At 43.4% G+C, this 23,863-nt stretch overlaps 1 protein-coding gene across 1 annotated transcript; it reads left to right on the plus strand.

Moving 5' to 3' along the window:
- The first annotated feature begins 342 nt into the window (after positions 1-342).
- On the plus strand, positions 343-19,732 carry LOC142103866 (putative ATP-dependent RNA helicase DDX23). The gene is made up of 8 exons (XM_075188178.1): positions 343-417; positions 3,818-3,965; positions 9,688-9,787; positions 17,676-17,808; positions 18,573-18,718; positions 18,863-19,031; positions 19,170-19,412; positions 19,532-19,732. The coding sequence occupies exons 1-8, from the start codon at positions 343-345 to the stop codon at positions 19,730-19,732; spliced, it is 1,215 nt and encodes a 404-aa protein (XP_075044279.1).
- The last annotated feature ends 4,131 nt before the right edge of the window (positions 19,733-23,863 follow it).

The raw sequence follows: 23,863 nt of genomic DNA on the forward strand, positions 1-23,863 counted from the left end.
GATCAATCATAATATGCTACAATTAAAGGAGGAAACTATAATATCCCTCAGTAGTGATAAACTACATTACACATTTAAGAATTTGTTTCCTGAGTATTCATTATGTGAGAAGAGCGAAAAGCGGTCTGAACATAAGTTATTATAAACTATTACCAGACATTTACGGTCATTGTTCATATTGTTATAATAAAGTTTAGTTAAGGAAAAAAGTGGTGGAAAGATGTCTCCTGTGGGCTGATAAACCCGGCTTTCTGATTGGCTGTAGTGGATTGGCCGCGTCCCCTCCGCGCTTTTTTTTGAACCCAGGATTTACTGTTACCGCTAATTGCTGCGCTCTACACTATGGCAGAAGCGGTGCAGGGGGGACCGGGTGACCCGCAGGAGATGCTGGAGGAGGTGGAGCTGCAGATCGATGATGTGAGTTTGGGGTCTGTGGTGGACTTGTCGTTCCATAAAGAGAGAACAGGGACATAGCTGATAAATGTCTCCAGGGTCAGTCATTCAAGGGTTAAAGATGTGCCCAAGAGCTGGATGCCTGTTCTTGTGGTTCAGTTTTTAGTTTTTATTCTAATCAGGTATGATGTGCAAATTGAAGCTGGATATTTATCATGCAGCAAAACTATTCTGATCATACTTGTGATGTAGGTGATGCTTACAATGTATACATAGTGTTCTGCACATTGCACAAACCCAAGCACTTGTCCATCAGGAAGTGACCTTAATAAATGGGCTTCTAATGTTGGTAAATATGTAAGATTGTTTTTGCTGGTATTGTGATGATATATTTCATCTCGTAGGACAGGTATGTAAATTGTATTTCTCCAGCAGTTATGAAACTACAAGTCTCAGCATTCATTGTCTACTGAAACTTACAGGTCCACAGAGCTGGTAGGTTCCATTTTCTGCCTGATAGTATTTCTACTAATAGCTAACATGACTTTTTATAACCTCTTCATTCATAAAATATTCCTTACAAATCTTATTTTGTAAGGAACATATTTATTTTTCACAAGAGAACAGATACAACTTCTCAATGCGCATAACCTTCCATTAGAGCTGACAATCTGGCGTATGTCAGGAGTCTTGAATGACATCAAATAGGATCTGCATATGGTACAAGGGAAAGTACATGTAGGATAAGTTTTCAGTTTACCCAAATCCTGGGATATTAATTGGAAATGGTCTTTGCAATTCTGTCCTTTCCTTTGCGGTCTCAAACCCAGGTTGCCACCTGATCACCTCTCCTTTCCCAGTCTCTCGCTCCACGTCTCTTCAAAACAGCGTAACAGCACTTCCAAAGCAGGTCAAGTAGTGTTCTGCCCTCACACCAGTTTGATGATACAAATTCTCGACATCGTTCTTTCTCACTGAAGATCTCCCGGTCACCATCTTTAAGAAATCTTGCTGATTGTGTTTTGTTCAAACTGAGCTTTGAACGAAAATATTTATATTTTTACTTTGTAAAAATCTACATTGCAGCTTGTGTCCATTTGTGAACTCTGCCATTTGTATCATTTTTATTAGTTACGTTGGTGCTGTCTATAGGCTTTGATTTTCTTGGATTTTTACTTTTGAGGGTTTGTGGTAGCCCCATTTTGAAAGCTGCTGTTTATTAATATTATTATTATTATTATTATTATTATTGTTATCTGAAGCTTTTGGATGACTATTTTTTTGTTTATATGTGGTAATTAGCCCTGGTCCTCTGTGCTGATTTATCACAAAAATTGTAACATGAGTGTAGATCATGTAGATGGCAATCAGCAAGGTTAGTATCTAGGCACGATACGGACTTATGCTTGCCAAACCATGCTAATTTGGACCTTGCTTACAGTTGACTGCTCTTTTTGAGCTTCTTGGCTAGGCCTCCGTCCCTTTTGAGACAATTCAGAAACCCAAATCCTAGTGAGTAACTAACTGGGATAACTAATACAGCAAGAAGTCTTAAATCAAAAATAAATAAATGTACTAGCTCACTCCACAATAACCAGAGCAACTTGTAGCTGTTGTGGTTGTATACACCAGCTAAACCATGTGTATGCACAGCAACAGCCTGTTCTAAAGCGGTACACACCAGTTCTAAAAAGACAGCCTACTGAAACTGTGCTACCTGTGCCCTATTGGTTTATGAATTCACAGGGTCTTATACATCCCTACTATCCTTGATCCCCAGATGACTATCAAACTCCTATCACTAGTACTCTGCAGCCATTAGTAATTTTGTGAGGCAGGAGACATGAGTTTGGTTTGATCTGATCTGCTGGTACCAAAGAGCAGCTCCATCCCCTGCTTTCACAACATACTGTGTCTGGTACCACAGGCAATTTGATATCAGACACCGAGGCCATTCCTTGATAAAAATGTGATATGTATAACTCTCATAGGGTTATTCTCGCTATCTTCTGTTAAGTGCCGCAGATTAATGCTGAGAGATTGATATATGTGGCTGTTTTCCAGTTCCATGTGGTTCTGGAAGAGAAGGGATAAAAACACTCCTGTCCATACCTTCCCTGTCAAAGGCACATATGGGCAGATTCAATTCGACACATGGGCCGGGCATTATTGCCGCTACTAAGGTAATTTTAATATAGATTTTTGCTTGCGACTCAGAGCTGCGAGCAAAAATCTGCTTTGAAATTACTTTAGTAACGATAATGCACAGCTACAAATGGTAATAGTGTGCGACAATGCGGAAAATTGTATCTGCCCCTTTTGAATGGTGAAAAAAGTCAATTTTAATAACATTCTCAATACTTTAGAGCTCATCTTTATCAGAAATAGGGGTGTGCTAAGTATGAGTTAAAGGCTATTGGATTATTGCTCTAACAAACATGAAAAGAATGTATTGGCCTGAAACCATGGCGATTGCCGTGAAGAGACAATGCAATTACATCATTATATACACGTTCATTGACTTCTATACAGGTGAATATCTCCTTATAAAAAATTATGGGTAATAAATAAAAATACGTAAAATAGCATATCCAAATGTTGTTTTTAGTTTACAAACAGGCCAGTGAAATCTTTGCAATTCTTCAAAACGTTAGTCTTGGGATTCAGAAACATTATTATATTTAGACCCCAAGGGCATGAAATGTAATGATCATTACGACATAGTAAACAAATGATCTGGCATTATGTGGACCGGATTATTGTGTAACAGTATCCATATTTGGATGGTGACTACAAAGCAAGTTGTATCCATTGCATGTAATCTGCTCTCTTGCCTAGTTACTAAGCTTCTTGATCGCCACCTTTCAGACAGACCTCACACAGTTTAGTACACAAGTACTTGGGTTGTGACACACATTGTGATGTTACATCTAGCATATGCAATGCACAGATGCATAGACTAAATTTTGACACCACTACTAATCTCGAGGAAAACAGTTTCATATGAAAATGGCTAGGAATAGGAGCCATAATATTAAGTTCTGTTCTTAACATTAACACTTTTTTTTATATATACTTTACAGTCCAGCTGAAAGACGCCATAGACATTTGTATAACCCAAGACTGATTAAAGCGTTTCAGAAGTGCATATTATTGTTCCCAGTACTTCAGCTCTCAAGCAACCCTTCATTGCCTTCAGAGACAGAGGAACTATTGTCTCTGCCCCATTAGCTTGACTGATTGCTTGATGAACGTGATGGGACTGGTAGTACTTTGTGAGAGTGTTTATTGAAATATGTATGTTGTCTGAAGTTTTCCTTTGAGCTCCATTGACATCTACTGCATAACACATGTTTTAAAAGGATTTTGGATTTAATATGTAGAGCGTTTGTTTATAAGTGGTACAATGACTGTTATTTTTCAGGCTGCCTTTTCATTAACCAAGCTTCTGGAAGCAACCTCTGCAGTGTCATCCCAGGTGGAAGAGCTTGCTGTCGGATGCAAAGAAAATGCCCGCTTCCTGAAGGCTTGGAGAGACCTTCTGAAAGAGGGATATCAATCTTGGCAACCAAGTACATGAGGACAACTTCACCAGTGTCACTAAATCATGAATGGAACACAAAGATAACTTGTCTGTTACCCAATTGATTCAGAAGTTATCTTTAACGGACAAGAATATACATTTTATATCGGACAACATGCTTTTTGGGACATAATGCATGAGTGCTGCTTCTGCCCCCCTAAGCTCTGTGCGTTTTCTTACAATGTAAAGTGACGATCATTGCTTATTGAGGACTTTATACCCTTTAGATGAAATTATATATTGTGTATGTGTTGTGACTTCAGAAATATTAGATTTTCTCAGACAATTGGTGGCTATTTCTTCAGTTTTCTAAACCTTATTCAATGCAGGCCTTTTGTAATGGAGAATCCTTTCCTCTTCCTTTGTGTTCTTTCCCAGTGTTCATGAGGGCTTCCTTCACTGATCTAAAAACAAACCGGGAAATTTAACCTATAGCTACATTTGTCCTAATTTTTGTGTGCTGTACTATATATAATGTTGGCATTATTACAATCTCGTAATGATAACAAAATGGATATGGCCAAAGATGGCCCCTTGTTGCAGTGGAGTAACCATTAGCAATGCCCAATGAGGAGACTGGGGGGAGGCTTGTTTATGTTAACAAAGGATGTTGAATAAAATAAATATATCTTTTTTTTTTTTTTTAAAGGTTTTCTGGTTCTAGATAAAGATGATAGAAATGTGCTGCCAAAAGGTTCCCCATCCTTCTGCAAAGGACCAGCAAGTAGAATGCGTAGTATGTTCCTTACTTACTTGCTGGGCAGCATTGTTGTTATACCCCCATCCACACCCAACATTACACCTCTGACCACCCCTTCCTGGTCTGCTCATATTAGTATTTCCCATCACTTACTTGTTGGAAGGGGGCGTGGCCTCACAGGCTTATATGGTGGATGTATCATTGAGTGGCTCGAGCCCAATGACTCAATGGTTCCACATCCAGGGGGTTTAATCGGCCCCAAAAGTGATAAAACCACCAATAGGAACAGTGGTCTTGCCAGTACACGCTCACTGGGTCCATAAGTGGTTTTAAGACCCAGACACAGTGCTGCACACAACCTAGTTCATGCCAAGCTTGCCCCGCACTTAAACTAGCAATAAGGGGCTGACAGAGCTATTCTCCAGAGATTCCCCCTACCCTGTACTGTATAGCGCCACTATGTTTAACAGAATATAGTGTGATACCTTGGCGCAATAAACTATAAAAAGAAAAACAAGATAGTATATTGTGTGTACTGTTTAAGAAACCAAAGTTGCTCTTTCAATGCCTAATAAGCTGCTAGTCCATTATCATTATTATTATCCTTTATTTGTTAGGCGCCACAAGATTTCCGCAGCGCTGTACACCATACAAACAGTACACTATACAGGGTGAAACGGTACAAAACAATAAACAAAAAATACCAGTATTTCAGAAACTCCAGGCTGGTTAATGCAGTAAACACTGAGCAGCAGAACAAGTAGAGAGAAAGGAGGGAAGGGGGCCCTGCTCATGTGAGCTTACATCCTAAGGGAGGGAAAACAGAACAGGCACAAGGGGGGCCAGATGGGGCGAGTGGAGGAGGTGAAGGGGTTATGCGGATGGTTGGTAGGCTTTAAGGAAGAGGTGGGTTATCAGTGCACGTTTGAAGGAGCACAGAGTAGGAGAGAGGCGGATGGAATGAGGGAGGTCATTAAAGTGAAGGGGGGCAGCACGGGAAAAGTCTTGGATTCTGGAGTGGGAAGAGGTGATAAGAGTGGAGAAGAGGCGGCGATCATTGGCTGAGCGCAGGGAGCAGGCAAGAATGTGAATGGAGAGGAAGTTAGAGATATAGGGGGCAGTAGAGTAGGAGAGAGCCTTGTAGGTGGTGGTGAGGAGTTTGATGAGGATTCTGTAGGGGAAGGGAAGCCAGTATAAGGCGAGGCAGAGGAGGAGCGGCGTGAGAGGAAGATGAGTCTTGCGGCTGCGTTGAGTATAGAGTGGAGGGGGGAGAGACGGGAGTGGGGGAGGTCGGTGAGGAGGAGGTTGCAGTAATCTAGGTGGGAGATGATGAGTGCGTGTATGATAGTCTTGGTAGCATCCTGAGAGAGAAAGGGACGGATGCGGGCGATGTTGCGTAGTTGGAAGCGACAGGCTTGGGCAAGGGAATGAATGTGGGGGGCAAAAGAGAGAGGAGTCGAGAGTGACCCCCAGGCAGCGGAGTTGGGTGACAGACAATAAGAGAGGTCGTGGTGGGATGGGAGTCTGGATGGAGGAAAGACAATTAGTTCCGTTTTAGAGATATTGATTTTGAGAAAGCGAGCAGACATCCAGGAGGAGATGGCGGAGAGGCAGTCAGATACACGAGAGAGGACGGCAGAAGAAAGGACAGGAGAAGAAATGTAGAGTTGAATGTCGTCAGCATACAGGTGATACTGAAGACCAAAGGAGGAGATGAGAGCACCAAGGGAGGAAGTATAGAGCGAGAAGAGTAGAGGGCCAAGAACAGAGCCCTGCGGGACACCAACAGGGAGGGGGTAGAGGGGGGAGGAAGAGCCGGACGTGGATACAGAGAAGGAGCGGTTAGCGATGTAAGAGGAGAATCAGGCATGGACAGATCCGGAGAGGCAGAGAGAGAGAAGAGTTTGCAGCAGGAGGGGGTGGTCCACGGTGTCAAAGGCTGCGGAGAGGTCAAGGAGGATGAGTACGGAGAAGTGACCCTTGGATTTGGCTGATAGGAGGTCATCAGTAACCTTGGCTAGGGCAGTTTCGGTGGAGTGGAGAGGACGGTAGCCGGATTGGAGGGTGTCAAGGAGGGAAAAGTCAGAGAGGTGACTGGCGAGGCGGCTGCAGACAATCCGCTCATGTAATTTGGAGGCATAGGGGAGCAGTGAGATGGGGTGAGAGAGGTGGGGTCAAGATTGGGTTTTTTAAGGATATGAGAGATAAGAGCGTGTTTAAAGGAGGAAGAGACTACATCGGAGGAGAGAGATAAGTTGAAGAGGTGTGCGAGGTAAGAGTAGACAGTGGGAGAAAGAGCGAAGGAGGTGGGAGGGGATGGGATCGAGAGGACAGGTGGAGGAAGGAGAGAATAGAATAAGGAAGCGAACTTCCCCTGTTGTGGGGCGAAAGGAGCTCCAGAGTTGGTTGTTGGGAGGTGAGGCGATGAGGGTGGCGGGAGAGGGGGAGGAGGAGGAGTTCAGTCTGATGGCCTCAATTTTGGAGGAGAAAAAGATGGCAAAGTCAGTAGCAGAGAGGGAGGGCGGGACAGGAGGGGGAGAGAGGAGGGAGTTGAAGGTGGCGAAGAGGAGGCGGGGATTGGAGGACTGAGAAGAAATGAGGGACTTAAAAAAGGATTGTTTAGTGAGGGAGAGAGCGGAGCAGAAAGAGGAGAGGATGAATTTATAGTGAAGGAAGTCAGCCAGGGAACGAGATTTCCTCCAGAGGCGTTCAGCAGTGCGAGAGCACCTTTGGAGGAAGCGGGTGAGTTTCGAGTGCCAGGGTTGTGGAATGAGGCGGCGCTGGCAGATAGCGGAGGCTTGGGCGACAGCATCAAGGGCAGTAGTGAGGGAGTGGTTGTAGAGAGAGGATGCCTGGTCAGGACAGGCCAGGGAGGGAAGGGGTGATAGGAGAGTTTCAAGAGAGGAGGAGAAGGAGGTAGGGTCGATAGCATCAAGGTTGCGCCTAGTGAGGGTGGCTTTAGGCGAGGTGGGAGTAGGGGAGGAGGACAGAGTGAAGGAGAGGAGATGGTGGTCAGAGAGTGGGAAGGGAGAGTTAGAGAAGTCAGAGAGATCACAGAGATGAGAGAAGACGAGGTTGAGGGAGTGATCAAGACAGTGAGTGGGGGAGGAGGTCCACTGAGTGAGGCCGAGAAAGGAGGAAAGGGAGAGAAGTTTGATGGTGGCAGGGTCAGAACGGTTGTCAATGGGGATATTGAAGTCGCCCAGTATAATGGAGGGGAGGTCAGAGACAAGGTAATGGGGGAGCCAGGCAGCGAAGTTGTCAAGGAAGAGGGACGGGGGACGGTAGATGACGGAGACACGGAGGTGGATAGGGGAGAAGAGGCGGATGGAGTGGACTTCGAAGAAGGAGAGGGAAGGTAAGGTAGGAATTACCCGAAAAGTGCAGTTAGGGGAGAGGAGGAAGCCCACTCCGCCTCCAGGACGCTCATCCGATCTGGTGGGTGAAGGAGAGGCCCCCATAGGAGAGAGCAGCAGGAGAGGCAGTGTCAGAAGAAGTAAGCCAGGTTTCAGTGATGGCAAGAATATTTAGAGAGTTGGAGATGAATAGGTCATGGACGGAGGATAGTTTGTTGCGGACGGACCTGAAGTTCCAGAGGGCACATGAGGAAGGGAGAAGAGATGCGGATGAGATTATCGGGGGGGGGGGGAGGGGGAGAGGTGGGCAAGAGAAGGGGGCTGGGGGAGAGGATGGATATAGGAAAGGTACGGGGTGCGGCATTGTACAGTGCAGGAACAAAGGCGGAGGCGAGGACAATATGAAATGCAGTAAAAACAGTGCAGTAAAATTAAAATAAGTGCAGATGAAGTGAAATAAAGAGCAAGTAAAGAAAGATACAGTGCTGATAAATTAAAATAAAGTACCAAGTATCAAGACATACAGTACCTAGTGACAAGATTAAGATGAGCTAATGGTAAATGCAAAATAAAAGTATAGGAGAAGTAAATGAGGGCTGCAGAGAGCTGGTACCAGGTGTGAGGTAGGAGAGTCCAGATTGGAGAGACCAGAGTCCAGAGACTGGGGAAGGGGAGTGCAGGGCCGATCACAACAGTCGCTGTAGCAGTCAGGAGGGACCAGCGATCAGGATCTTGTTATACAGAGGTCCGGGTTGGTTGCCGAGATGGGGTCCGTGTATTAGAGCCATAGACAGTATTAGTGCCAGAGACCGGGGAGTGTGTGCCAGGCCGATGTGCGTGGATCAAGCTGCGGGAGACACGGCAGGCAGACCAGGCAACGGGGCACAGGAAGAAGTACCAGGCAGCGGGAGATGAGATGGCGGCGGACCAGACAGCGGGAGTCAAGATTCAATATGCCACATAAGGAGATGGCCCGGCAGACTAGGTGGTGGGAGAGCTGGGACATGGCAGGCAGCCAAGACAGCAGGCCACGGATCCGGAGGAAATGGAAGGCAGGCCCTCAGGAGTAGGCAGTGCGGGACTAGCAGCGGTGGCAGCTTAGCCGGAGGCAGGGGAGCCAAAGCAGGAACATTCAATAGGAAACTAAATGTTCTGTTTATCAGTTTGTTATGTAAAGCCTGAATGCAATGTAATGTCAAACCTTTTTCCAGGTCCAAAGTGACCATGCAACCAACAAATTTTAGGAAAAAGTGAAAATGTAAAACTACAATACCCTGGTTGGATAAGTGTGCTCACCTATAAACTAAAACCTTGTGGAAGCACCTTTTGCTTTTATTATAGCAGTGAGTCTTTTTGAATAAGTCTCTTGGAATCTCCTTTGCACAGCCATCTTCAGGTCTTTCACCAGGTTTTCAATGGGATTGAGATCTGGGCTCTGGGCCATTCCAAAACTTTGATAGTCCTTTTCTCAAGCCATTCATTGATTGACTTAAATGTGTGTTTTGCATAGTTATCATGTTGGGAGGTGAAATTCATTTTCAGCTTTTTTCCACAGGCTAGCAGGTTTCATGCCAAAATATCTTGATATTTGCAGCTAATTAATTAATAATAATTAATTAATCAGTTAATGAATCCTTCTTCCTGATCTTTCACAGGTGATCTTTATGGGGCTATTGGATCCCCAGTCAGAATGACTCGGACTGTTGTTGTGGGAAAACGTAAAGACTGGGTTCAGCGCATTCTCTACATCCTCACGTATTTCATCCGCTGCTCAGAACTGGAGCAGAACCACCTGGGGGTAAATGTATCAATCTGCGGGTTCTTCAACACCCGCGTGTTCAGCCTCTTCCGCGATTAAATTTCAAGCGGCGCTGCATCGTAAAGGGTTAACTTCCCTTTACAATGCAGCGCCGCTTGAAATATAATTGCGGAAGAGACTGAACACGCGGGTGTTGAAGAACCCGCAGATTGATACATTTACCCCCTGGTGTGCAACAGGGTCTTAAAGAAAGGAGAGCAGATGGTACAGGGCAGCAATGTCACAACATATTTTGAGAAGGGTGAGGTGGAAGAATCTGAATATGTGATTGTAACACTAAACAACGAATCTGCATTGGTGTCCCCTTCATTACCCTGTAATGCAGATGTTGCATCACCTGAAAGATCCAGTGGACCTGTGCTCTAATATTTCATTAAAGAACATGAATAAAATTAATGGCTGCTTTAAAGCAGGGAACTATTGCCTCTTCACTTGATCATGGTACCATTTTAAGTAGCAGTGGTGGAAGTGATGGTGTATATGGTGGTATGCAATACCACCACTTCTCCTATTGCCTTCATTGTAAAACTATCAAATTCCGTTCACATACACTCCAATTACATGCTTCATACCGCCACTTCTAAATTTCCACTTCAACCACTGGGAAATAGTATATACAGTCAACCCCCCAGTTTGTTTGTCTAGGGAGAATTGGTGGGGGAAAAAAAGTCTAAAAAGCCTCAAACTGCAACAGAAAAACATAGGGGCATATTTAAGAAATCACGGTAGTGCACTATCGTGCACTTACCGTGGAAATCAGGTCCCGATGTGCCCTCCGCAAATTTATTAAAGGTGCATCGCAGCAGATATCATGGATATCTGCTGCTTTGCACTCCTGATCGTTTTTGCGAGCAGTCACCATTCAACAGTATGGTGACTGCTCTGGCCGCAATCTAAGAAGTCCTGAAAAGCCTTTTTTTTCGGGAACTTGCCAGCTGAAGTTAGCGTACATTATCAAAATTAAAAAAATCCAATGCTGTCAGCTCAGCTCCGAAGAGCAGAGCTGGACAGCGCATGCGTGGAGGGATCACATGACCCCTCCCTGTCACTCACAGCTCTCTCTCTGCAACAATAGTTGCAGAGACAGAGCGGGGATCTTTGTGCGCACGTGCAATTGAAAGAAGAAGAGGAACGAAGATGACCAGTAGGAGATTCTGAGACACCGCGTCCCGAAGAGGGGGGTAAGTATGAATTTTTTTTATCACAGAAACAGCAGTTTTTCGGAACTGCTGTTTCTGTGATCCGTTTTTCAGAAATTTGAGAAATACATCAATCCTTCTCCATGCGATAAGGATTGATAAGTATTTCTCATTTTTCCCGATAAATGATAAAGTGCCCCATAGTTATATACCACAGTGGTTCATTGTGTCAGTGTTTTCTTCTAGCCCATTATCTACACTTTGTGGATAGAGAAGAACATCACTTCTGTACAGTAAAATAGAATGTTTATGTGTGTGGGAAAAAACCTAATTTAGCCTAATTGGAGCAATAATTTTCAATCCTATATAGAGTACATACAGTATTTTGAAACTATTTCTTTGCTAAAACATATAAATATGTTGTCACTTCCAGTGATGCACAATATATAGTAATGTATAATAGTTTATTTTGTTTATTATAACAGTAAATGTGTTGTAGAATGGGGAATGTGACATCAGACTTTAAAATGGGGTTTTCACTGTAAATATATATATTTTTCCAGCAGAGGGAGCCAGATTTACACGTAGATTACCCTATGTATGTACACTTGTGTCTATTACAATAGAAAATACCTGGGACTCTTTGTCCCTTCATAGCTCTCAAATGAACATGTAAAAGGACATAGCACATGGCTGTATTTATGTACATTTTCAGACAGGACCATACGTGATATATATAATCTCTATGGAGAAAAGGGCTGACAGTTGACTTGGTCGCTTCTCTTTAAATGAAGCTGCTGAACTACAGTAAAAACTAATATTAGTGTGATTAGTCTACTTTGTCAGCTGCTATAATGCTAGGCTTATTGGTTGCATCTAGTACTATTTCTTAGTACTATTCTTTAGTGATCTACAAGACACTTGTACTACCTTTGCTTTGCTTCCCTCCACGTCCAGCAGATGGCACTAAAGACAACCAGACAAGTTAAATTAAGCAAAAATATTTTTCTTCCACACAAGAGCATTCCATTTGTTCCTCGTCACTAAAAGAGGGTGAAATCGAGAAATCATTTTGTAAACTAATCTCTTATATATGTGCATATTTTGTATGTATCATCAATATCAATGTCGACTCAATAACCATTCATTTTATTCTGTCTAAGCTGTTGTAGTACTATAAAGCTCAGAAAAAAACCCATAGCCATGTAAATTGCTTATTTTTCTTACAATTGTTGCCACGATTAATTCATTTGTAACTTTTGCCTTATTGACATGCCACATTTTAGTAGTGATAAGGGGTTGCAGGGCTGTGTTAAAATACACAAGTGATTTTCTTGTTTGTTTGTTGTTTTTTTTTACATAACATAGAACTAAACTGAAAACAATTGTTTTAATACTCGATGTATTGAGATCATTATTCATTTTAGTAGTAAATGGATATTTTATGCTGACTTAAATCTGTTTTGGAATCCCAGATGTTGCTGTAGCTGCCATAAAGCTCTGGTACTGTATTTATTAGATAGATACACCTTCACCTAAATGCGTGACACATTACATTCTAATTGTAATCGGGTAGAAAACTCACATAGGGTGGGGTGGTACACGTCTTCACTGTGTACTACCCCAACCTAACTGAATGTCTACAAGTGTTTTTTTACATTCACATATTCAAAGAAAGTGTTTGTTGGGCACTGCAAAAAATAACTAAATAGCGTTCTGATCAGGAGGTAAGTCTTGATGTTAAAACAAAAATAAGTAGGGATGTAAACAATTTTACTTACCATATAAGTGTAATATAGTTTTTATAATAATTTGTCTCAACTCGGGTTCTATTTTGGGTGATAATTCTAATGTGGTCTAACACACTTCACATAAGATTGGTGCATTTATAACACTTTTGGACCCGACTGTATTGGGATGAATAAATCTCATTAAAGTAGTACTAATTTAGTTTGGTCAACACATCTTTAGTAGTATCTAGTGGCTGTTTAATTAAAATATTATATAGGCCTGTAAACTATACTCAACCATTTAGATATATGTGTACCTAAAAAAATAAATAAATAAATTAAAATAAAAGGTTAATTCCATCTGCAAGGTCACTTTACTTGAAGAATCTTCATAGAGGTACTGCACTGCTCACTTATTGGAACTGAAATATGATTAGATTTTCATATTGTTTACTTTTAGGTTGTATGTTGTTAAAAAAAAAAAAAACCTCACTGCTTCGCTCTGCAGACTAATGTACAGTCAAAAAAAACAGATGATGCTGCTGATCTGTTTGGTGGAGATCTTAGAAAAGAAAAATTATGTCAGTAACGTACAATTAAGATATATTTTTCAGGTAATCATTTACTTAAAAAAATAAGGGTCAGCAATATTGTCAAAAGATTTTGGTTATCAATTGACAAATCCAATCACATCACTCCCTTACATATAAATGCAATACAACAATTTAACACAATACTGTAATGTAAAAAAAAAAAAAAAAAAAGACTATATTCACCATGGATGTTTTTTTTTCTTTTCTTACCCATTATCACAAATGGTAGAGAATATCCTCCTTTGGTGACAAGTAGACAGTTTGGCATCATTTCTGTATATTGTATGACAAGGCCATATTTTTATTATTTAACTACACAAATATAACGTGTACCTTATTAAAAATAAAAAATACTTCCATGAAAAGAAAGCTTCGATTGACGGACATGAGTCGGAAGCTCCTCCATCTGTCCTACCTCAGTAGGTCCAAATCCAAAGAAATCTCTGGATCTATATCAACCTCCAATCGGTTTGCAATACAAATATTGTGCAGAATACAACAACCAATAATTATATCACAAACTTTAGAGGGTGAATGTAAAAGCACACCGCCGGACCTGTCTAAACAGCGAAACCGGCTTTTATGTGCACCAAAGGTTTGTTCAATAACATATCTGGTACGTATGTGTGCTGCTTGGTACCTTTTTTCTGCGGAAGAGACAGGGTTGCTTAATGGAGTCAGCAACCAGGACCAGTTCCCATATCCAGCGTCCCCTAAAAAAAAGAAAACAAAAAAATTAACTACTACACTTTTTAGTAGCACTGGCACATCTTTAACTTTTTGGGGGGTTTTCCCACTAAGCTTGGAATAAACATTTAACGAACAAACCAAAAAATAATTACCAAGCAGCCAGCCATGTGGAAAGGATCTTGCTTCGAAATTCTGGAACAAGGACGACTGTTGCAAGATGAAAGAGTCATGGGATGAACCTGGAAAACCAACAACATTGGTGATTTTTTGGGTTGCTTAACAAACCATCTGAACATTTATGGAATGGAAGTGTTTTTGATTACGGAAACTTTCTTCCATTCAGCGGGGTGGTATAAGGGCAATGTGGGTGCAATCAATTGTACCCAGCACATTGGGCATTTGAGACAAAGCATAAAAATCAGCTTTGACCTCACGCCACTCATTGGCAGATGCCACTCATTGGCAGACTGCGGGAAATTAATAAAAATTGCAGTGTGCTTTTTGAGGGCATTTAGGACCTGGAACAGGATCCTAGAAAGAGTGGGTTGGGAAAACCCGCCAATAACTGCCAAGGTGGGCTGAAATGTTCCTGAAGCCAGAAAATGCAAAGCACCAAGCAGTTTGGCAAGTCCAGGGAATGCTCGGTTACTAGGGTAATGAGGTTCTAGGTCCTCTTTTACAATCTCATACAGATTGTAAATTGCTGAAAAGGATAGGCGATAAAGTCTTCTCACCTCCTCCCTGGGCAATCCATCAAGCAAACGCCTGTTGTGGTGCAGATGTGGCCTGGGGATTCTAGTCCTACTTGCCGCAATTGACTATGCTGCCATTGCCTGTCCACCATTCTCTCCCACAGGCTCTCCCTCTTCCATACTCACATTCACACCACATACATCAACATTCTCTCCAGACACTCCCACATTTGCATCGCCTTACATTGCATCCAAAGCAGTCTCCTCCATACATGCAGCATACATGTACATCCACACTGTGTCCAGGAATGGCTCCATTGAAAAAGAGACAATAATTAAAAGGGATAATTTAAAACTAAACTATTAACTATTTTTGTAAAAAAAATGTAGGGAGAAGGCCTGTTTGTGCAGGGGAAGAATGGGCCTGTGAGAAGCACTATTTTACTATGATATTACTTTGGCTGGAAGTGATAAATTTATATGTTAATTTTGCTAATTTTGAGGACAGACAACACCAAACAACACGATACGTGTCCTTAGGAAATCCTCGATAATCCACCAGAAAACACTTCAGTCAAATGCTGGAAAATGTTGTGTGCACAAAAAAAAAAATCACTCAGCCAACAGTAATTTCTCCACAAAGCTGTCCTGCACCACTGTCTGCCCTGTGCCGCCGTCTGCCCTGTGCCGCCGTCTGCCCTGTGCCGCCGTCTGCCCTGTGCCGCCATCTGCCCTGTGCCGCCGTCTTCCCTGCGCCGCCTGTCTGTCCTGCACCACCGTCTGCCCTGCACCGCCGTCTGCCCTGCACCGCCGTCTGCCCTGCACCGCCGTCTGCCCTGCACCACCGTCTGCCCTACACCACCGTCGTCTGTCCTGCACCGCCGTCTGTCCTGCACCACCGTCGTCTGTCCTGCACCGCCGTCTGTCCTGCACCACCGTCGTCTGCCCTGCACCGCCGTCTGCCCTGCACCACCGCCGTCTGCCCTGCACCGCCGTCTGTCCTACACCACCGTCGTCTGTCCTGCACCGCCGTCTGTCCTACACCACCGCCGTCTGTCCTGCACCGCCGTCTGTCCTACACCACCGTCGTCTGTCCTGCACCGCCGTCTGTCCTACACCACCGTCGTCTGCCCTGCACCGCCGTCTGTCCTGCACCGCCGTCTGTCCTGTACCACTGTTCATTCAAGTGATTTTGAAAAAAAATAAAAAATGTGTCAGTTAATTTGAAATAAAAACGGACTGAACCACTGAAGTTATTTTGAAAAGGGGAAATGTGTAAACTTTATTATTTATTTTGACTGGATTTTTAAAGAAATAATAATCCTTTTTCATTTTAATGTAATGAACTTGTATAACTTTTTTTTATCTTCAATAGCTTTTTTCAGGAACTTTTCAATAATTTTTATTTTTAGAGCAGACCAAGGAGGTGCGACATGAAACGGCATATTTGCCTGTTTCACCCGCCTTTTAACGCGGCGGGTTCTTAACCACCCTATACTTTTAATGGACAAACGACTAAGGCGCGAGAGGACCGTTTCTTGAAAAAAAAAAAGAGTTGCGGGTAAAGTTTACGCGCTCGAAAATTATGGAAAAGAAAAAAAATGGACTTAACACGCTCTAAAAAAACAACTCGCTAACAATTGAATATGCCCCATAGAGTGGTATTAAGAAAACGAAGCCTTTGTTCACCGAGGAAGCCAGAGATATTACCTAAATGTGTCTGAGACATCCAAGCACACGTCATCTTTTCAGTTTCTAGTACATTTTCTACCCAAATATATACATTCATTTGTTTACATTTATTTTTACTTTTAACCTATGTGTTTCCACTTTATACCTTGTAGGATGTCATATCTTGTACTTCATGTCTTGTATTATACTAAAATGTATGAATGATTATGTTTCTTGGTGTACTGCGTGCACTTGAATGTAATGTATGGTGTTGTTTGTACCTTTATACAAATAAAGTTACTTTTTCAAAAAAGTAGCTCTGTATACTGTGTGATTATGAGGACATCAGCAGTAGCTCTGTATACTGTGTGATTATGATGTCATTACCCAGCTGCAACAGTAGTGATATATACCTGTGATTATAATATCATTACCCAGATCCAGTGACGAACGGAATGATGACTAGTACTAACTTCAGACCCCTCCTTAGGAAATACCTCCCTCCTCCTGCCCCCCTGCCCAAACCCCACCCTCCTGCCCCCCTGCCCAAACCCCGCCCTCACCTCCTGCTCCCCCCTCTTCCCCTATGCGATAGCCCCCATAAATTCCCACAGCCCCGTCCACCTGGCCCCCCGCTTCCCCCGATTCGAGCACATGCTGGAACATGCTGGCGCTTCTTGAAATTATATCCCAGACCTCCTCCACCTGTCCCCATGCGTCCCCATCCTCCCCCTCCCCCTAAAATCATGCCATTCAAATCCCCCCCCCCACCTACAACTGTCCCCTTGTGTCCCCATCCTCCCCTGTCTCCCCGTCCCCCAAAAATTAAATCCCTTCTTCCTCCTCGCATACCTCCCCGACTTTCCCGAAAACCACCACCCCCTCCTCCTTGCCCTCAGACTCGATTCCCCCCACTCTTTCCCTGGAATGCCCATCGCCCTCCCCCTCCACCTCCTAGCCCCCAAAATAGCCCCCTGTGTACATATACCCCACTGTAGATAGAGCCCCCCCCCTGTAAATATACCCCCCTTGTAGATAGAGCCCCCTGTAGATAGACCCCCCCTGTAGATAGAGCCCCCCTGTAAATATAGCCCCCTGTAAATATAGCCCCCCTGTAAATATACCCCCCTTGTAGATAGAGCCCCCCTGTAGATAGAGCCCCCCTGTAGATAGAGCCCCCCTGTAAATATAGCCCCCCTGTAGATAGAGCCCCCCTGTAGATAGAGCCCCCCTGTAGATAGAGCCCTCTGTACATATAGCCCCCTATACATATAGCCCCTGTACATATAGCCCCCAGATGAAATGACAGAGACTCGCCAGTCTTTAGGGAGGATTACAGCATTACCACCAAGGGTGGTAAAATTCCCAACCCCATTCGCTCCTGGATTGATTCCTCCCTGCCGCCCCATATCCTGGAAGTTATTGACAAGTGTGGATACAAGGTGTGTATTAGATTAAGATTAGAAGGATTACTAGGGGTAAATTTATCAAAATGCGGGATTGAAAAGTTGTCATTCATTGCCTATAGCAACCAATTACATTCTAGTTTTCATTTATTTAGTACACTCTACAAAATGACAGCTAGAATCTCATTGGTTGCTGTAGGCAACATTTCCACTTTTTCAAACCCGCAGCTTGATAAATTAACCCCCTGGAGTGGTGACTGTGCTTGGAGATATTATCAGTAGAGTAAATTATTCTGGTGAACCGTGATTGATTACATGAAGTGCCTTGGTGACAGATAATAAAAAAAAATCAAATTGTTTGTGTACAGGAGCATAGTCTAATATTGAAGTTAGAGATGTTAGTGTAATTCTCAAGCGCCCAGCATCTAACTTACATTTCTAGAAGTATTGTTAAAGTGACCTACTCTAAAGTTACAATATCTAACACAGCATATATGTTATAAGAGTGACTGTAATAGCAGAGGCTGCTACATGATGCAGATGTGGCAACGTGTGTTTGCTGAAGAAATAAATTCTGCTGATTTGCGTCATGTAACCTGAGTCTCCCCCATTAGATTCTGGATTGTATGTTTATTTTATGTGCTGGACAGAGACATTAGTGTGTGTTCTCCATTTCTATAGCTATATTCAGCTGTGTTCCGGTTGCTGATTGAGTAACTCCCACTTAGTTTGTGGTGTGAATTATAGAGTGGAGACCTTTTTTAGTTTCTGAACCTCATGTTGCATTTTTACTTCTACAGGAACCAACACCTATTCAAAGACAAGCCATTCCCATCGGTCTGCATAATCGTGACATCATTGGTGTGGCCGAGACTGGCAGTGGTAAAACTGCCGCCTTCCTCATCCCTCTGCTGGTCTGGATCACAACTCTGCCAAAGATTGACAGGTCAGAGAAACCTTTATTATTCTGCAAATGATCTGCCTAATGGAGGAGATAACTCATTGTGATGCTACCAAACTTAAACTTTTCCATAATTTGCTTCAGAGGGGGCAAAATTGTGAAACTTACCTTTTACATTGTTGATTGTAGGATTGAAGAGTTTGACCAGGGACCTTATGCTATTATTCTGGCTCCAACAAGAGAGTTGGCTCAACAGATTGAGGAGGAAACAATCAAGTTTGGAAAACCACGAACTGTGTCTGTTATTGGAGGTATCCCTCATGAGGACCAAGGTTTCCGACTGCGAATGGGCTGTGAGGTGAGACTTTCCCATATATTACATAGTGATTTGACCTTTCTCTGATATTTCTACTTCCATTCAGTGATTGGACAAGGTTTTGTGATTTGCTATTACAGGTTTTTATTATCTCACATTATTTACCTTTCTTTACAAAAGATTGTAATAGCTACCCCTGGACGTCTGATAGATGTGCTAGAAAATCGATACTTAGTCCTAAGTCGCTGCACTTATGTGGTACTGGATGAAGCTGACCGTATGATTGACATGGGTTTTGAGCCTGATGTCCAGAAAATCTTGGAGCACATGCCAGTCACCAATCAGAAGCCAGATGCAGATGAGGCGGAAGACCCAGAGAAAATGATTGCAAACTTTGAGTCTGGGAAGCATAAGTATAGACAAGTAAGTGTTAATTTTAATTGCAACTTCAGATATACCTGAAAATCTTAGAAATCTTTGATTATTTGTTTTTAAACTGTCTGTTGGCACATAATTATTTGACACCTTTTCTCCTTGTGTAGATGGTCATGTTTACAGCGACTATGCCTCCATCTGTGGAACTGCTGGCCAGAAGCTATCTTCGTCGTCCTGCGGTGGTGTACATTGGCTCTCCTGGTAAACCTCATGAGAGAGTTGAACAGAAGGCGTTCCTCATGTCTGAAGGGGAGAAGAGGCAGATGTTTGTTTTTAATGTCTCCATGTTTTTGTGGATCATGATGTAATGGTGAATTTGGCCCAGTGCCCTAATAAATATTTTGCTTGTAGAAAAGCAACATTAAAGTCATTCCATTTTGGTGTATGTAAGCAAGGAAGATGTTGTGTAGGATAAAGGATTTGTTTTATTTCCCTCACATCTGTAGAATACTCTGCATTAACTTCACTGAGAAATTTGTTCAGTGCCCCATTCAAAAATTCAAACGAACAACACATAAAAAATAACAGTGTAGTATGTCCTATATTATAAGGGCACAGTCGTGCCGTTATATTAAGGTTACATCTAAAAAACGTAATTTTGCCATAGGGAATCTGTGAGAGGGGGGGCATGGTGTTTGAGGGTCTACATCTTAAAATGTATTAAAGCTATTAAACTGAAATTTGGCATGTGAATGGAGAACTGTCCACAGGTGCCACCTGTGAAATTTCAGAAAAAAATAATAACACACACACACACACTAGCACTTTTAGCCCTGGCACCGCTCTTATTCATAGTTTAATCCCTTGGAGCGGTGCCAGAGCGGCTGTGTAAGAGCCCGTTTTAAACCTCCCACCCCTCAGTGACGTCAGTTAATTTATTCACTGCACTGAGCTTAGTTGGGGCGGGAGATTTAATAGTGCTTTGTGCTGCGCTGATCCTACAGAACAGCGATCAGTACCTGGGATAGGAATGGGGATGTTGCCTTATGAAGCAGATACGGTACTGGGTACAGAAGTATAAGAAAGTACGGGCAGTTGGTTCCTGTGTCGCCATTTTCATATCACTGAGAATTGTGTCCTCCAGGGCCCCTCTCTGATCCTGTGATAAGAGAAGTCTATGGAATTTTATGTTCTATAGGCTCCGGCAGACATTGGTCTTCATCTGCAACCATCCCCGGCCAAAATAGCTGTTTGTATTAATAAACTCACACTCTGACAGACAGCTAATGACAGAATACTGCGGTTTAGTAAATGGTCCCTCTGCTGGGAGTGACTCCAGGAGCAGATCTGACAGGACGACACCCAGCTGATATTCCTGCAGTCCCTGATCAATTGCATCTGAGTGACCAGCGATTCGGGTACATATCAGGATCAGCTGCTCTCTGAGACTGTCACAGTTATATCGGCAGCACCAGTTCTTGTGTATAACGTAAGTGATCAGCCTAGTTCTGAGCTAGCAGCCATCCTCCAGACTCTCGTACGCTTCCCCAGTGTCCTGGTTGAGTACAGAGACCTAGAGACTGATCCTCCTCTCAGTTGAAAGCCTCGAGTGTCTTCCTGTCGGTAATCAAAGAGACAGAGGTGTGTTGGAAGTCATCAGTCAGACATCTCCATTTTCACACTACAGTTACAAAACCAAAATCTGTTCTCATAAATAAAAAATAATTTATAACCCAAAACATTTATATATCGCAATGAGCTTAGCTCCGATGGGGAATCGAACCCACTATGCTGTGTTACCAGAAGAGTGCATATATCAGTTGAGCCACAGCTCCTGATGTCTGTCTATGGGCAAATGTCTCTTATATTGAAGAAAACTATATATCAGAAATGAAAAAAAAAATATATATGGGGAAAGGAAAAACTGAGAACCTTATGGGGACCATAGGGTGCTCATTTTATTCTTTCCCCATATATATATTTTTTTTCTACGGAGATTTAGAAAAAAAAATAAAAAATGTGTGGTGTCCCCCCTCTGTTCACTATTAACCCTAGTGCTGCCAGCCCACTGCTGGTTCCGTGAAAACCGGGGAAAAATTTGCGTGGGGTTCCCCTGACTTTCACGGAACCAACACTAGGCAAAGCAGCTGGGGTTGGAGGCACTATAGCAGTGGGACACGCGGCAGGGGTCCCCCTGCCATAATGACTAATAAACCCCAGGCTGTTCAGCGCTGGGCTGGATTCCCTAGGGAGTGGGGTCCGCCGAAAAAAACGAGCGGGTTCCCTTCTAGGGACACCCAGCCCAGTACTGATAGCACTAGGGCTCGTCCTACCCCTGTGGGCTGTGGGTAGTAATAACGGCGAAAAATTGAGAAAATAAACAGATGCCATTTTGTTTTGTGGAACTAAAAGTCCCAGCCAGCCAGGTTGCCCATAATAGTGTGGGCATGCTGCTGCTTGTATAACTACAAGTACCAGCATGCCCACGGCAGCCAGGGCATGTTGGCACTTGGAGAACCACAAGTGCCAACATGCCCTGACACCCACGGCTGGTTGGGACCTGTAGTTCCACAAAACAAAATGTTTACAAAACCACCATACCCTCATTACAACCACTAGGATTTATTAAAAATAAACTCACAACAAATACAGTAAACATTAATACCACATATTTTTTATTATAAATAATAAATTCCCTAATACTCACTAATAACGTTTTCTCCTTTTGTCTGCAGCTTTCAATCCAAAAATGGCTGTAAAACAAATCCAAAATAAATTTGTAATTCCAAATGTCCTGGCTTGCCCCCGTCATAAAGTAATTTATACTTCCAAAAGTCCATGCTTGTAATCTGTTCATTTCTTCATCCAGGGGGGACCCATTGTTGATTGAAGTCTTCAGTTCTTTACCTGGGGGGGGGGGGGGCATATTTGTAATTCCCACGATTGTTTGCTACTATAGTCTCTCTGTGCTGTGAAGGGGTCAGAGGATGGCTCTATGTATTGTGCAGGGGTCAGAGGATGGCTCTATGTATTGTGCAGGTTCAGAGGATGGCTCTATATATTGTACAAGTGTCAGAGGAAAGCTCTCTGTAATGTGGAGGGGTCAGAGGATAGCTCTATGGATTGTGCAGGGGTAAGAGGATGGCTCTGTGTTGTACAGGGTCAGAAGATGGCTCTATGTTTTGTGCAGGGGTCAGAGGATGGCTCTCTCTGTTGTGCAAGCGTCAGTGGATGGCTCTCTGTTTTGTGCAGGGACCAGAGGATGGCTCTCTGTGTTGTGCAGGGGTCAGAGGAAGGCTCTATGTAATGTGGAGGGGTCAGAGGATGGCTCTATGTATTCTGCAGGGCTCAGAGGATGACCTCTGTGTTGTACAGGGTCAGAGGATGGCTCGCTTTGTTGTGCAGGGTCAGAGGATGGCTCTCTGTTGTGCAGGGGTCAGAGGATGGCTCTCTGTGTTGTGCCGGGTCAAAGGCTGGCTCTATGTATTGTGCAAGGTTCAGAGGATGACCTATGTGTTGTACAGGGTCAGATGATGGCTCTCTGTGCTGTGCAGGGGTCAGAAGAAGGCTTTATGTATTGTGCAGGGGTCAGAGGATTGCTCTCTGTGTTGTGCAGGGGTCAGAGGAAGGCTCTATGTAATGTGGATGGGTCAGAGTATGGCTCTATGTATTGTGCAGGGGTCAGAAGAAGGCTTTATGTATTGTGCAGGGGTCAGAGGATTGCTCTCTGTGTTGTGCAGGGGTCAGAGGAAGGCTCTATGTAATGTGGATGGGTCAGAGTATGGCTCTATGTATTGTGCAGGGGTCAGAGGATGGCTCTATGTATTGTGCAGGGGTCAGAGGATGGCTCTCTGTGTTGTGCAGGTTCAGAGGATGGCTCTCTGTGTTTTGCATAGCCAGAGGATGGCTCCTTGTGTTGTATATGGATAAGTGAAGGCGCTACCTATTGTGCAGCGGTCAGATGAAGATTCATTTTATTATGGGATTCTCTATCATGAGTAGGGGTCACTAAAAGATTTTTTGTGTGGTGCAGGTTTTACTAAAAGGCTCTATTTTGCACAGAGATCGGAGAAGGCTCTTTGAATTGTGAAGTTGTCACTGGTGGAGCAGAGGTTGGAATGTGAGAGAATAGCTGGTGAGTTGGGTGGTATGTGAGGGAAAAGCTGGTAGACATGGGGTAACGTGAGCGAAAAGCCGTTGGTTATGAGGTGGCATGTGATAGAATAGCTGGTGTGCAGGGCTGATATTAGAAGCTTATGGTCAGGGAGTGGTATGTGAGAGAAAATCTAGTTGATAGGTGGTGGCATATAAAAAAGTAGCTGGTCAGCAAGGGCCCATATGTGTGAAAGGCTGATGAGCAGGAGATGGCATGTGAGAAAAGTGTGTGTCATGGGAGAGAACCTGCTTGGCAGTGGGAGGGGCTTGTAATAATTTAGGGGGCAGGGTGGCATGTGATAGAGAATTGTTGGTGGACAGAGGGTGGGTGATTTCACATTTGG

Source organism: Mixophyes fleayi, chromosome 1, assembly GCF_038048845.1.
Source record: "Mixophyes fleayi isolate aMixFle1 chromosome 1, aMixFle1.hap1, whole genome shotgun sequence".
In the NCBI taxonomy this organism is placed as follows: Eukaryota; Metazoa; Chordata; class Amphibia; order Anura; family Limnodynastidae; genus Mixophyes; species Mixophyes fleayi.